Source organism: Notolabrus celidotus, chromosome 12 (assembly GCF_009762535.1).
Source record: "Notolabrus celidotus isolate fNotCel1 chromosome 12, fNotCel1.pri, whole genome shotgun sequence".
Taxonomy (NCBI): domain Eukaryota; kingdom Metazoa; phylum Chordata; class Actinopteri; order Labriformes; family Labridae; genus Notolabrus; species Notolabrus celidotus.
The window spans coordinates 23,736,674-23,752,439 of record NC_048283.1 but is presented as its reverse complement, the minus strand read 5'-3'; the positions used below and the strand labels follow the sequence as shown (position 1 = coordinate 23,752,439).

Sequence of the window (15,766 nt, the reverse complement as noted above, 5' to 3'; positions counted from 1 at the left end):
CGTTGTTGATAAAAAACACGAATTCCTCGATAATATGATGGCAGTGATTTACAAGCTTGAGCATTTTCATTCATTTATGCGTAAAGACGAAAGGATCTATCTGGACTAAATTAAGATTTGGTCTGTGAGGAGGTTGGTGTTGGACCATGAGTGACAAATGATGAAGAAAAAGCCTCTACTTTTTCCACAACAGTATTCAAAGTGGGTTTGAATGTTGAAAGAAAGCAGGATAATAAGAAAAGAAAGAAAGACAGAAAGTTAAAAGACAGAGATAGGAAAAGAAAGAACCAAAGAAAGTCAGAAGTAGAGAAGAGAAAAGAAGAGAAAGTAAAAAACAATTAAAGAAAACGATGGGAAGAAAGGAGAAATAGGAAAAGAAAGAAAGAAACAAATTTAAAAGGGGTAGCAAGAGAGACAGAAAGAAAGGGAAGAAGTAAAGAAAGACAACAAAAGAAAAAAGAAGTATAGGCGATAAGAAATATGGAGAGAAGAAAGAAAGAAAGAAAGAAAGAAAGATAGATAGATAGATAGATAGATAGATAGATAGATAGATAGATAGATAGATAGATAGATAGATAGATAGATAGATAGATAGATAGATAGATAGATAGATAGATAGATAGAACAGTGTTTGTGAAGGACTCTAAATATCCTGTATAAATGAAAGTGTTTATCAAGTTCACGGGTTAATGTATGTAAATCTGTTTATGTAAAATCAAAGCTGCTCTCTTTAAACCTTTAATCTAAATTTAAAATGTCAGTTTATCAAAACAAACTTTAGTTTTAGTGTCTCAGTAAACCTCCAAAACAAAAACACTAAAAGTTTATTAAATCAAACATGGTTTAGGGTTCAGATTTTTCATCAGAAACCACAATTTACACATCTACAGGAGAAAATCAGCAAAGACAAGAGTTATCCCTTTGTCCGCCAGGGGGGCGCCAAAGTCAACACAAACAGGAAGTTCCTCACTGGAGCTTTAATAGCCTCACAGAGTAAAAATGAAGCATCTTGAGAAGCTTGTTGGAAACTGCAGCCTTAGCTATTCAGGGTAGGACGCAAAACAAGAGCAAATTGAACCCTCCAAAATAAAATAAATGGTTGGGTTTTCCTGGAAGATTATAGGTCAAATGTTAAGCGAATGACCACTAGGATTAGCCGGTAGCGATAGCATGTGATGCTCAATTCAAGGAAGTAACTTACTGTTTAGGATTTTCCACTTGAGGCTCTCAAAATAGAAGTAACCTGCAAACTAAAGTGTGTTTACATTGCTTTCTACTTGAGTAATATCAGGACGTGCAAGTACAGATATAACTAAAACTTTTCCTTGAGATCAAAATATTTATGAACCCTCCATTTAATGATGATGCTACATCACTGAAGGCTGTAATGGAGGATGATGGGTGTAGCTTTGAAGTTGGGGTCATGAGTTGTGAATGTGATAAGAACACCAGAGACTGATCTGGACCCGTCTCTGCAGGCAGGTGACAGGGACACAGTCTTCTGCAGCTGTGGGGTTATTTGTCAGTCTGGATGGTTTTGGCCATTAAAGACAACCCTGCACCGCTCACATGCTAATGAGGCCGTCACTCCTAATCAGGAGTCAACAGGAGCCAATCAGGAGCAATTAGAGACAATTTCCTCCCCAGCTGGGAGATGTGTCTCGGCGGTGGAAATGTCACAGCAGCAGCCGGCCCTCTTTGTGCACACAGCTTGGACCTGCTTACGAGGATTAAATGGCTCTCTGATGCCTTGTTTACACTGATTGATCGGTTCCTCCTCACATCTTTAAACATGTTCTGAAATAAGCCTTTTTTTATTAAAATGGGAAAAAAACAACAACAAACAAATGGCATGCTCTGCAGGCAACAAAGGAACAGAGAAGAATGAGTTGTTTTTGATGCTTCTGAACATTAAATAAAAACGAGTTAGGGGGCTGCTGGCAAAATTTCATTCACTTCCTCTTTGCAATGTGGAAATACTCAACAGAGCAACATTCACCTTCCATAAAACTCGATCAAGGACATAAAATACATTAACCCAGACCAAGTGAACATTTTAATCATGTTGGGATGTGTATCGGAAATGCAAATATAGATTTTAATTTAACAAATTGCAATAAATAAATACACAATGAACAATAACAATAACAAAAAAGTCAGAACTCTATATTGATTGTTGATAAAAACAGATTTTGATGGTTTGCAATTTATTTGAACCTATAAGCCTTTGAAACAGAGATGCCTCTGTAGTGGAAGTCACCTCCCTACAATCATCACTGCATCCACAAATGCAGGTTCAAACTGAACCATGCTAAGAGGAAACCATATACAAACATGATCCAGAATCACGGGAGACTTCACTGGACCTGGGCCCGTTTAAGATAGACTGAGGGGAAGTAGAAAACTGTCCTGTGGTCTGATGAATCTAAATCTGACATTCTTTTTGGAAATCATGGTCTCTAAAGAGGAAAGGCATCCCCTAGCTTGGTTTCAGCAACTCAAAGCCAGCGTCCCTGATGGTATGATAATTATAAGAGTCCATTGCATGGGTAGCTTCCACATCTGGGAAGGCTCCATTAATGCTGAACAATATATACAGGTTTAGGAGCAACATATGCTGCCATCCAGACAATGACGTCTTCAGGAAGACCTTACATATTTCAGCAAGACAACACCAAACCACATTCTGCACGTGTTACAACAGCATGGCTCGGTAGTGGAAGAGTCCAGGTGCTGAACTGGCATGCCTGCAGTCCTGACTTGTCCTCCTTTGAAAACATTGCGAGCATCATGAAACTAAAACACTGTGTCCCAACTTTTTCAGATTTGGGATTATAAAAACAGAGTGGAAAAGGTTAAATTAAATAAATGAAGATTTCTCCTTAAAAAGATTAAATGATTCAGGTCCGATAAGTTTGGCATGATATTTTTCTCTCTTTCAGTTTGAGCTCAGACTTTTTTAATGTTGCTTTAGGCCTCCGTGTAACGGCAGCCGAACAAAAACACAGCAAAACTTTCAGCCATGATCAAAATGCTCTCCGACAGAGAGGAGTTAAATTTGTATGATGTTTACTCCGTTCATGGCATGTGTGCTGCAGTTCGGAGGTAATGGAGTGTATTAGGTAAGAACAAGTGCACTCTCGGGTTTTCTGGTCCACTTCCTCTCAACACTGACTGGTGCTGAAGTGCTGAAGTATGGCTGGCCCTCCCTGCAAAGTGAGAAGTTTGGAGCAGGAATTAGACTGAGCCAGAGAATGTGTCTCAGAGTTTCTGTTTGGCACAGGATGTTTGGTTTGGCCTGCTCATTACGTATGAGCGACAAGCTTTCACATTATGCGTTTGCAGCTTACAAACTCCGAGCATACATCAGAAAAATAAACGTATAGAGACAGAAACCCAGCTCTGAACTTTTCCAGCTCCTGCACACAGACACATGACTTATTGAATCACTGGTTTGAGTCCCTCCAGGCTCACTCTTGTTGGGCACAGACAATCTGGCTGAGCATATTGGATAGGCCAGCCAAAGAGTGGATGAGCAGGACACATAATACTTCACCCCCCTCACACACACACACACACACACTCTCACTCACACACACATCTTGTTCGGTTCTCCCTTGATGCCCATGGGAGCTCAGCTGTTGCCTGGGAGCTACAGCCTCTGCCTGCTGCCTGGCACAGCTCAGCTTGCTCTCAGGCTGCCATGTAGTGAGCTGGAGCAGAAGAGCTGGATGTCTTCACATGGCCCAGATGGAGCTGTGTGTGTTTTTCATCTTTGACACTGCAGCCGGAAAGAGAAGGCCTCCCCTCGCCCCGGGCCTGTCTGTGCCTTCATGTTGTCCAGCAGTCAAGTTTTGACAAATGTCTTCCAGTGCTGGCACTACTTTGTTATCCCCTAAATGTAGCAGAGGGGCTCACACACGGCGGGCTGCAGCCACACGGAGACATGTACAGATCAATATCTGTACTTCTGTGAGTGCTGCAGGACTGAGCTCATGAATCATTCCTGAGCCGTGCATTCTGTTTGCAAACTCTTAATCATCCCTGCAGTTTAACCATAGATGCACTGTACTTATCTTCTAAAAAAAGGGCTACAGATGGTGATGCAGAGTGACAAAAAATTCAAGTCATAATCAAACTAAAAACAAGGATGGAAACTGTAGTGATTGTATTGTCCGGAGCTTCTTTTTTGTCTTGTTTGGGGGCACTGGAAGCCGCTGACAGCATTTTTGTAAGCATGTTCAGAGACTTTAATCCAAAGCTAAATTTGTTTGTCCACTGCTAAAGTATGTTTAGTGAAAATCAGCCTTTTATTTGTTTGTTTTCTTTCCCAGGGTCAGGACAGTGTTAGGCTCTGATGCTACAATTTGCCTCCATAGAGATTACAGAAAATTAGCAGTGTCAGATGTCTGTGCATGCATCTCTGTGTGAACGTGTGTGTGTTTGTGTGTGTGTGTGTGTGTGTGTGTGTGTGTGTGTGTGTGTGTGTGTGTGTGTAAGAGAGAGAGAGAGAGAGAGAGAGAGAGAGAGAGAGAGAGGGAGAGGGAGAGGGAGAGAGAGAGAGAGAGAGAGAGAGAGTAAAGTAGTGTAATAGACCGTGTTTATAGCTGACTAGTCATGTAGGCCAGTTGGAGTGTAAAGAGCTCTTGGGGGGCGCTGCAGGAGTCAAGGCAGTCTGGTTGACCTGTATTCTCCTTCATTGCAGACCAGAGACTGAACCATTCAGTGTCCCTCCTCCAAACACTCCTCCTGTCAAATCTGACTCTGACCTCTCTTCTCTGTGTGTGTGTTCCTCTCTTTCTGTCCTCATACAGATACAGATGAGTCCTCCACGTTTGTGACGGGCATCGTTCTGTACAGAAACCTTGGCAGCATTCTGAACTTGCAGAGGTAAGACCGCTCGCTGCTGTACAACTCCAGCTGGAGGTTTTCCTCTAATCATGAAACTACACAAGCTGCATTTAACCCAAGCATGGTTAGGTAATTCACTAAATATGTACAAGAGTATAAATATGAAGGAACAGGACTGTCACAGAGTGAAATTTTCTTTATATCCTAGGATACGTTTTTAGAAAAGTGCTTTGAAAACTGTGCAGGAGCATTGCAAAATCCCTTTTGATAAACTATCTGAATTTAAATCACCTTTGAGGAGTTTGGGACTCGTTATAAGACAGTGAAATTAACACTGATGTCTCTTCATGACTTACAAAAGCAAACCAGATCACCTGCTGAAATACTAAAAGCCATACTGCCCCAAATATAAGACTACCCTGAATATAAGACCGCCCCTTTTAAAAGACCAAATCTTTTTTTTTACAAAGAAACTGCTTTAATTGAGAATGCTGAAACAACCACGATGTATTAAATGAGGTAAATGTTGTTTTAAACACATTTAGAATAAAACTACTGTAACAGTAATGTAATACCATAACTGTGAGAATAACCTGCAGTCTATTTGATGGATGACGGCTCATACACGATCATTTTAAGGTGATCTTTTGGGACTTGCCATCCTCGGACATTAACCTCTGTGACATCTTATTTCTCTGCTTTTGGACAGATATTTTTGCACCATAACTCACCGTCAGTCATCCATTAACTTGTCTTACTTTTGTACTCTGTTCACCGTGTCTCTCCATCTTTCATCCCCCTGGTTCTCTAGTTGTGAGTCACATTTAGCCTCAGTTTGCAGATACATGGCGCCTTCTGTTCTAATGAATATTGACCTTTAATGATTAAACCCTGAATATAACATGATCCCACTCCTTTCAGATGTATTCCAGTGAAAAATATCTGTTTTATATTCAGATTAAAATGGTATTGAAACCATTGCTGCATAGTGATAACAGCACAATGCAAAAAATGCAGAACATGGAAGTCATGCGCCTTGAATCATTGTTTCCAAGCCCACACAACCGATCACAGCTCATTTTAACGATAAGGCGGTCTATTTGGACACGTCCTCCGTCTTGTGAATCCCCATAACACCTTTGCTGCCCACACTTTGTTGCTGTTGGTTAACGTTGCCTCCTCCATCCTCCTGTTTAGTCTAAATGTCTGTTTAACTCTTGCAGGAGATTTTGCAATGCACTCCCTGGAAGCAAAGCAGGCTGCTTTGGCGGTAAAGCCGAGCCTATAGCACCAAGCATAGGTGTATTTCCATTCGGCAATAGATGGTTAAATCTATGACGAGAGTTACCTCGACTGAACAGACATTTTAACATTTCTACTTCTAAGATTTAAAAAAAATCACTGCCTACACATGTACTGGACAAAATTGACAAAGATTTGTGATGTACCAACTGTCCACAGGGGGCGCCAAAATCCACATTAGCTAAAAGTTCCTCACAGTGGCTTTAAGGTCTTCTTACAAACTGTTTCCAGAGCTTTCAATGCATATTGTTCGTTTGGTTGTCGTTTTGAAAAAAAGTACAACAACTATGAAGATTTGGGAGTTTGACCAAAATAGTATATTAGTTGAAACTTCTGCAAAAATAAACTTCCGTCTGAAATAGATTGGTTTTAGAGCCTTTTAACAAACTAACCAAAACCAATTTACAGATGTTAATGAGACCTGGACCTTTCATGGAATTTTTAATTTCCAGTTAGTGTTATAAATGGGTAAAGATGGAAATGCCTCTGGAAGCACTTTCAGCATTCTCATATCTGACATTATTCAATATAAGATGGGAAAGGCTGCCGTCCACCTGACATTGTGTTTCCAGTTTGTCAATCAATCATGAAGTGCTGAAAGTTGCTGTAAAAATCAAGTCAAGCAAAGTCCCTATAAGTCAACTCAAAGGCGGCATCACTGAGCTGCACGAGGGGGATTCTTTAAAAAGTATATCTTTACTTCACGGAGAATAACTCTGGTGATCGTGTTGATAAAAGTAGCTCATACTTTAAATAACCAGGCGTATAGATTCTATAAAGCAGTAATGATTCTGAAATGTTGGAATGATTTAAATGAATAAAGCTGCCACATATTGAAAGCATTTTGTTGCCAAGGCTTTTTACATCATCCGGGCTGCAGAGGATGTTTCCAGTTAAATAGGAGCGAGGATTTGCAGCAGCAGCAGCAGTGGGTGGCCTCATGTATGTCTTTTATCTCCGTGAGTAAAAGGATTTCTTTGAGGAAGTTGCTGCTGCTGCTCTCATGATGATTAACATACATTTTAACACAGCAGTATATGTGTCGCTGTGTAGCGAGGAGTGTTTGTGTGCCTGTTGTCGTCGGCTGTGGTTGAGCACTGAGGAGCTCTCCATTATGATAATACGCTGAAAGCACAGAACGAACCGGTACAATACGGAAACAGGGAAATGAAGCAGACGCTCGCTCTTTTCAGTCCTCCCACATGTTTGTTCTGAATCTTTGGATTACTGCTGCTCTCCATATTGCTCAGCTCCTCTTCTCCTTTTCTGCGTTTGATTCCTGCCCTCAAGGAAATGAGGAGACGAGTTTGAGGCAAGAGACTGGATGACAAAAACATTTAAGTTGACTGATTGTGTTTTGGAGTGGTGAGAGGGTGATTGTGCAGAGAGGATACACTGATGGTGTGAGGAGCATGGGCTGTTGAGCATGTTTGGCCGAGTGGAAGCTTTTGTCCTCATTTCTTTTACTTTTTCAGATTGTCTCATTCCACATGATTGATAGTACCGATGAGAAGCAAAAAAAAATGCAATGCATACCAAACAGGCAGGAAGGATTTCAAATAGAATACAAGAAAACATCTTAAGCTTTTGAAAAACAATGTACGGCACATTTCTGAAGATGTAAAGTGACCTCTAGACCCTTCAGTACAATTATGTTTCATTTTTATACATGGTATACAAGATGTAGACACAGCTGCAGCCTTTCATTCTGCAAACAGTAGTCATCCTTGCTGGAAGTTACATCCACATCGTCAGAATCTGAGGCCATGTCCAAACAACAACTGGAGAGTCCATTGTTTTATTGTAAAGCAGCTGAGCTTTTCGAATGAGGCTGAACCTCATCTTCAAACGATGTTGTGTTTTTTGGAGTGAGTCCTTAACAGTAAATCCAGTATTTGATGTCTTTTTTATTATATATCCATGTTTCTGTGATGAAAGCTAATCGACTGATTGAGGTGATGTCAGAAGACAAACGGCTCGCTCAGCCAGTAGATGTAAGCATTAACAGTTAGTGACACAGATTCAAAAAGAAATCCTCAAAGCAGTGCAATCTGCATGGAAACTTTTCAACCACTGCAGGCGCTTAAGGTTTCAACCAAGCAGCGACCTCCCGTCTTAAAATATGAAGCCCATGCGGAAGTGCTATAAACTGCAGTTCATCGAGCGTCCACTAGAGGCTGGCTGTAGAAACACCAGAAACCACAGACACACCCATTCAAAGAATACAACCTTTACAGCAGAAATAAACATGTTTATAGCCTGGTTAAATTTTTTTTAGGTCTGAATAGCTAATTTCTCTATCAGCACATACTTTAATATAACTCGTTATTTTTGAAGATATGAAACGTCAAGTTTTGCCCAAATAAGGACGTGGCTGACTTGATTGACAGTTAGGAACACTGTAGCTGTTAGCGAGGAGGCTATAGGCCCGCCTCTTTACCTCAAACTAGATCGCATGAAGTTAGGTTGTGTCAATTATTTCCAATATGGCACCTGCCGACACTCGGCTTCAAAACAGGGCTTCAGGAACAGACAGTTTCAACTAGCAAAATCCTGGAGGGCCTGGTTCTGGTGGTGTTTAAACTTCCTCTGTTGTGATTGGTGTGCTTTTACTGAATTAAGGTCAATGGCAGCGACACATCTCAGCAAGTCTCCTCTACTCCAAAAAACACTCTGTTTTAAAACAGGCTTTATTCCCCTGCTTTGAGCCACAATCTTTGCATCACTTTGCATTCAACATTAGCCCCAACATGAAGTTATTTCTGCTGGATGTGCACCAAGAAGTATAAAATTTTTTGCATCCAATATTCAGGTTATGCATATTCACCTGCAAATCTGCTGCAGCTGTACTTATTTTGTGCCGTTGGAAAATATCAGTCCTGAACTAAGATGATGAAAACATGCAGAAATGTAAGCTTTATAATAGTAAGCTGATGCTAATGTTTATTTTACATCACTACTGTAGCTGTGAACAGATTATCCACTAATGATTTTTGCTTCCCTTCTCCAGAAACAGCACGGTGCTGAACTCCAAAGTGTTGTCAGTGACCATCAAGCCCACCCCTGCCTCCCTCTCTGCTCCTGTTATAGTCGAGTTCTCTCACCTGTATAACGTGAGTCACACAAAGCTAACATAATCTGATAATATTATCATTATTATTATTATTACGTTTAAGCAGTGTTTCTTTTTATGTTTGTTGTGCCTTTTCATCTCTTTCCCATCTAACAGGGCACCACCAACCAGACCTGCATATCCTGGGATGAGAGCGACAGGTGAGATGCTTTTTATGTTGTTGGCATGCAACTTATGCAAGGGGATGGAAGGGACAGTTCACACTGTCACCATCAATCAGAACAGTTTAGACACTCACAATCTCTTAGCTCAAGCTGCACAGATATGATGCATATGGAAATAATCAAAGAGAGGACATAACAATAAACAAAACACCACGTTCAGCATCTGTTGTAGAGTTCTGAGGGTTAAATCGTCTCATAGAAGTTCACCTCTCCCCAAAGACAACCAGTCACACGCTATCTTTCTAGGAAGCTGAGCTGAGCGGTCCAGATCCCATCTTTAATTATTGAACTGCACTCTGCTAGACGCACAATGCTGCTGTGTGTACTCAAATAAACAAGAGTAGTTATAGCAGTTATAAGATTAGTTTTAAACTTCCAGGCAGATGTTTTTTTTTATCTCTGCATAGTCAGAGCACTCCTCCTCGGGGAAATGTGCTGAGTGTGTTGGACGTCTCTGCAGCTCCTGTCAGTAAAAAAAAAATGCTAACTCACACTATCACCGCTACGACACTGACGCAGCATGTGGAAAATTAAAAGTGTCGCTCATAGCTTCACTCTGCCACCCTGCGAACGCACACACATCGTGTGCAAGCGAGTGCAGCTCAATGTCTGTGAAGAGAGAGACGGACTGGGAACCATGACAGCGTGGAGGAGTGGTAAAAATGCATGTTGAGCAGTTCACTTTCACTGCTTCTATGACCAGATTCAAGCACTGCTCATTTCAGTCTCTCACTTAAGAGCCCGATTTGTTTAAGACGGGAAAATAGTGCGAGCATGTCAACAAGAGAAAGGAAAGAAGGGAAGGAGGGAAATATTTTGCAGCCTTATTGCAATGCAGGTTTGGATATTTGCATTTAGATGGGTGCATACACTTGTGCTACAGAGGATCAGACCGTTCATGGCCACAGTGAGGGGATTAGAGATGTTTGACTTGGCACATAAAGACTGGAGTGAGATGGAGAATGAAACACAGACAGAGTCGATTTGGGGAAGTGACTAAATACAGAGAAACTGGAGAGATGTTAATGTGACAGAGTGATGAGTTCATGGTGTCCTCTTGTGTCCACAATAGTGTCGTCGTTGCTGTCGGAGTCACTCTCTTTGAAGCCTGCAGACCTGAACAACAGATCAGCGTGCTGCAGGTGGAAAGTCAATCAATCTTTATTTATATAGAGGCCAAACCCCAACAAACATTATCTGAAGACTCTTTCCAAACAGAGCAGGTCTAGACTGTACTCCATGTTATATTATTAACAAAGACCCAACATCAAGACAGGATAAGATCCAGTCCCATCTTACAGACAGGACTCAGTCTGATCTCATCTTAATCCACCATGAGCAGAGCACTTTGCAGCATTTAGCAAGTTACAGTGGCAAGGACAAACTTCCTTTAACAGGCAGAAACCTCCAGCAGGACCAGACTCATGTTAGACACACATCTGCTGAGACCGTGTTGGAGAGAGGGATAGAGGGAGATGAAGAGAGAGAGATGATAGTGGTGAGACGGATAGTAGTAGTTGTAGCAGCTGGAGTCTGGCACATCCACAGCAGCAGAGATCCAGAGGAACCTATGAGACAAGGGAGCTCAGGGACTCCAGAAGGGTCTACGGTTAGTGACTTTAGTGGGACAGAAAGAGTTAAAGTAAGTGACAGGCAGACAGAGGAGAGAGAGAGGAGAGATAGGATCCAAGTGTGTCAGTTCCCCCAGCAGTGTAAGCCTATAGCAGCATAACTAACTCTAACTATAAGCTTTATCAAAAAGGAAAGTTTGAAGACTACTCTTAAAAGTAGAGAGGGTGTCTGCCTCCTTGACCCTGACTGGTAGATGATTCCAAAGGAGAGGTGCCTGATAGCTGAAGGCTCTACCTCCCATACTACTTTTGGAGACTTAGGTACGATGAGCAGGCCTGCATGTTGGGAGCGTAGTGTTCTAGAGGGGTAATAGGGCACCTTGACTGGTAGAGAGTTGATCGTGCTACAAACCCTCTACACCCTGCTTCTACTGGATGAACCCTAACCTTCCAACCTTGCTGCTCTGTCTATGATGCCAACTTCAACGTTTGGGTCAGACTTTCTACATTACGTAGAGTTGAAGCAATTGCCACCAAGCTCATGTGTCGTTTCTCGTTTCTGGGTGATACGCTTCCTATTAACAAGCACCTCATACACCCCGACTTCAATGAAACCAAACCACCCTTTTAAAAATGACAGCTGAGACAACGTCCACATATTTAATTGCTTTAAGCTTTGTTTCTTCTGAGCTTCCATTTAAGTTCTACTTTGCTGTTCAGCGATGCAAATCTCTCTGCACAAATTGGTTGCTGTGTCTTTAATGGCTGCACTCGTAAGACAATCTTTTTTGTGTCTTTATGAATATAGGTTTTGTTTTTTGTTGCGACAAGATTATAAATATTTTTCTTCAACTTTAAATTGATTGATTTTTCAGGTGGATAAGAGAAGCCATTTAAGAAAGATATGCAGCGATTTTAATATCTGATTTAACAAACAGCACTTTTGCATCTTTGTTTTTATGTTCAGCAGGCATGACGCACACACAACATGACACAGGGAATTCCAAATACCTGAGTAAATGCGTTATTGGACAGTGATGGATATTTGTCCTCCTCAAGCAGCCAAAATCTGTTCAGCCACGAGTCAAGTCAGATTCTTCTTTCTGTTGGATCCGGTCCTGTCAGACTGCGCTCGGGGCAGAGATGTATCATCATTCTTCCTGCTCTGTTTACTTTGTCAGATCTTTTCATTGCTGTCACTTTTCCTGACTGCTTAGCTCCTTAAAATTTCCTCAGCCGTGACAGCCTGTTGTGTCTCTGAGACGAGCAGATATGAGTTCTTGTTTCGTTAATGTAGCTGGAGGATATTGACGCAAGTTTCTAATATAGTGTTTCTGATATTGCTTAAATTTTAATAATATGAAATGATAACAAACATGTTTTGCATAAGTGATGTTGTTGAACATCCCTTCCTTTGCTGGGGGGCTTTTGTTGTGAAAAAACTTGCAGGAAGTGACAGTTTCTTTTAAAGTTTCTTGGACAAATGATAACGTACAAGTGATTTTAATTCAGTTTAGAAAGAAAGCAGTGTCTTACCACTTTCTTAATGTTAGCCTTGATTTGATTAAAGCAGACTAATGTATCTCCACAGCACTCTGGATTTACATATTTAATTTAAACCCCTTCAACTTTAAGTTACGTTCAAGTGGAGTAAGATGACATCTATGAAAGTTCACGCTTCCTGCACAGAGAATCACACAAAGTGTCACAGTGTTGTACCTTTTGTACTTTTTCTTTCCATGTCAGTCATAGCGATGGATTCTTATCTGCCTGTTGCGGTGGATTTAACATGAAACTGTCCTCATTCAGCTCCCCTTCTTCTCTGAGCTCTGCAGTTCACACACCTTTAAAAATAAACAAGGCAAATGTCACAACTTTGAACCCTGCTGCTATCATCACCACCGCTCATGGTTTCAGTTTCTTTGTAGAGATCGCTAACCTAAAGTTTCTCTCACCTGCTCCGCTCCTTGATCAAATTACTGGACAGGATCCAATATGTAAATTTCATGCAACGATGCTAATGGAAGCTAATGTTTGAGCCACATTGTTTTGATGCAAACGGAAGCTAACGGTTTTACCTCAGCTTACGGTCTGTGGTGTCAACAAGCAGAAGCTAAAAGTGCCGGAACTCTTTTCTGTAGATTGATTTCACAAGTGATCAGTTTGCCTCTGGTGATGCTCATGTTGGTGAAAGTTAATAACCGTTGTCAAGGGGTTTAGACCAATCAGAATCAAGCATCTTACGCAACTGGAAGATCAGTAAGAAAGCCGGGTCTTAAGTTCTGATTAACATAGCTTACCAACTTTTTTTCTACAAAACTTCAGTAGAGACTTGAATTAAGATCCATGCAAGTAACTTCCTGGATGCAGCGTCATGGAAATAAAGATGAAGGCACTGCATGAAAAAAATGGCAGTCTCGCCACAACTCAGGCTTTTAGTTTGAAAAGCATAAAGGAAGTGTTTCTGAACTTTACTTTTAAACAACTGTGGCATTATTAAAGCTGATAAAAAGCAGATGAAGCCCTCAAAGTAACATCTTTCTGTCCATATTGGCCGAGATCTGTGCACAGCTACTACTCTTTAATTTCCTGACACTGCAGACCCACTGACAAGCGTCCAATTTGCCCAGAGACACGATGCACACCTCCACTGCTTTACTTTGTGTCTCAAACTGGGGAGTGTTATCAAAAAAAACATCACTCGACAAGGTCTTTTTAGCTAAATGTACACCACTGTTTGCTTTACATGCATTACTTTCTCATAATGAAGTTGTCAAACTGTGATGCTGCAAGCCAGATCTGCACTGCAGGGTACCCCAGAATGCTTTGCCCATATCGGACGGTTGCAATACACATTGACAAATTGCCAGACATGCCACTTTAAACGTGAGATGCGCTGCTCAGTCTGAATGCACGCCGAAATGAATACCAAGTTGTTCTGCAGCCAACACACTTCCTGTGTGACACCCAGGTTAGTGTTTTATTTACAGCAACACAGATTGTAAAAACAGCTCTGCAGAACTTCAATGATTTAAATTCAGAGGAGGACACTGGCGAGTCAGTGCTGAGGAGGACCTTTCTTCTTTGGTGTCAGATAACTGAGGTCTAATATTTAATTTGAACTCCAGCTGTTATCTGAAAATGGATGGTACATATGCTTCCTATCAAATTAGACCCGGTTTGAAAGTAGCTTTATTAAAGGGACACCGTGAAACATTAGAACAATTTCCTGGTTCCTGATGATGTTGACCTTCGTCACCTCTGAGAGCCATCACGAGGCTCCAGAGACAACAGAGTAAGGCAGAGAATGATCGAAACAAAGCAAGGACAAAAATCTAATTTCTTTGTGTTTGGGGGAGGGGGTTCTTTGCAAAATTAAAATCCAGCATGGACAGCCGCTATGATTAATGAGTTAATATTTCTCAGAGAAATTGGAATCTGAGAAAGCGTCCTTGTCATGTTGATAAGAGCCGTGAAGCAGCTCAGGCTTTCACTTCCACAACGCCTCAATCTCCTGAAATCAATAACATGAAGCTCAGCAGCTTCTCCCTGTCTCCCCCCCGCTCACTCACTCTGACATTATTACTTAGTTTTGTTTACAGTGTGTCTCACCTGCTGTATAAATACCTCCATCACTAAATCTGCTCTGACATCAGGCTGAAGAATGAGAGAGCGGGATATCTCACAAATCCATCACTCTTAAAGGAGTTTGGTGGATCGTCCTGTTGGCCAACTTTCCCATGAGGCTTTGCAAAGGAGGAGCGATATAGGGAGCGACATTGAAGCACAGGAACTTCTAAATACCTTGTTTTTAATCACACAAAGTGAATGTGATGCCAGATGAGGAACTACACGACAAACAAATTGGAACCAACATTTGTTTTTATTAAGGTGTTCCCAGGAGGCCTCTCTCTGGATAAGAACACCCGAACAGCAGACACAATTTAGAAAGTGATCGCTATGATGTGCATTTATATTAGCTTGTTGGCAAAGCCTCCAAAACAAATGCTATCAATGATTACACATCAGAGTTGCTGATTCATGTTGATGCTCAAAACCTGACATGACTTGTTGCTTTTTTGTTTTTTTGGCACCTTTGGTAATTACTAACATGGACACTCACATAGAAACACACACTAATGGATATATTCTAAGTTGAGAATTATACTGACGGTCTGTATGTGGAGCATAAAGCTGTAGGTGTTGAATTTTTTGCCATCCATTATTCTTTATTGTGCTCTGTAATCTGAAAATATAATCTTTGATACAGGCTCTGTGAGGAGACTTAATGTTGATGTGTTGATTCTAGCGCCCCCTCTGGATGAAGTTAGTAGTGTTTTTTTCCTGAAATGAACACTGCATTCCCCACCTAATCCCAACAAATGTTATCCTCAGACTCTTTCCAAACCGAGCAGGTCTAGACCGAACTCTATGTTCTATTATTAACAAAGACCCAACATCAAGACAGGATAAGAGCCAGTCCCATTTTACAGACAGGACTCAGTCTGATCTCATCTTAATCCACCATGAGCAGAACACTTTGCAGCATTTAGCAAGTTACAGTGGCAAGGACAAACTTCCTTTAACAGGCAGAAACCTCCAGCAGGACCAGACTCATGTTAGACACACATCTGCTGAGACTGTGTTGGAGAGAGGGATAGAGGGAGATGAAGAGAGAGAGAGATGTTAGTGGTGAGGTCAAGTGTTAAACGTCAGATTATTAACTGTAATGTAATGACAACTAA

The 15,766-nt window shown here is 41.2% G+C and overlaps 1 protein-coding gene across 7 annotated transcripts in view; it reads left to right on the top strand.

Annotated features, from left to right (window-relative positions):
* adgrb1a (adhesion G protein-coupled receptor B1a) overlaps window positions 1–15,766 on the top strand; it is a 177,298-nt gene that overhangs the window by 108,403 nt on the left and 53,129 nt on the right. For all 7 annotated transcript variants that reach the window (XM_034698288.1, XM_034698289.1, XM_034698287.1 and 4 more), the window contains 3 exons: window positions 4,815–4,890; window positions 9,164–9,266; window positions 9,383–9,426. In XM_034698288.1, the coding sequence (XP_034554179.1) occupies window positions 4,815–4,890; window positions 9,164–9,266; window positions 9,383–9,426 (223 nt within the window). The remainder of the gene's footprint in view (window positions 1–4,814; window positions 4,891–9,163; window positions 9,267–9,382; window positions 9,427–15,766) is intronic.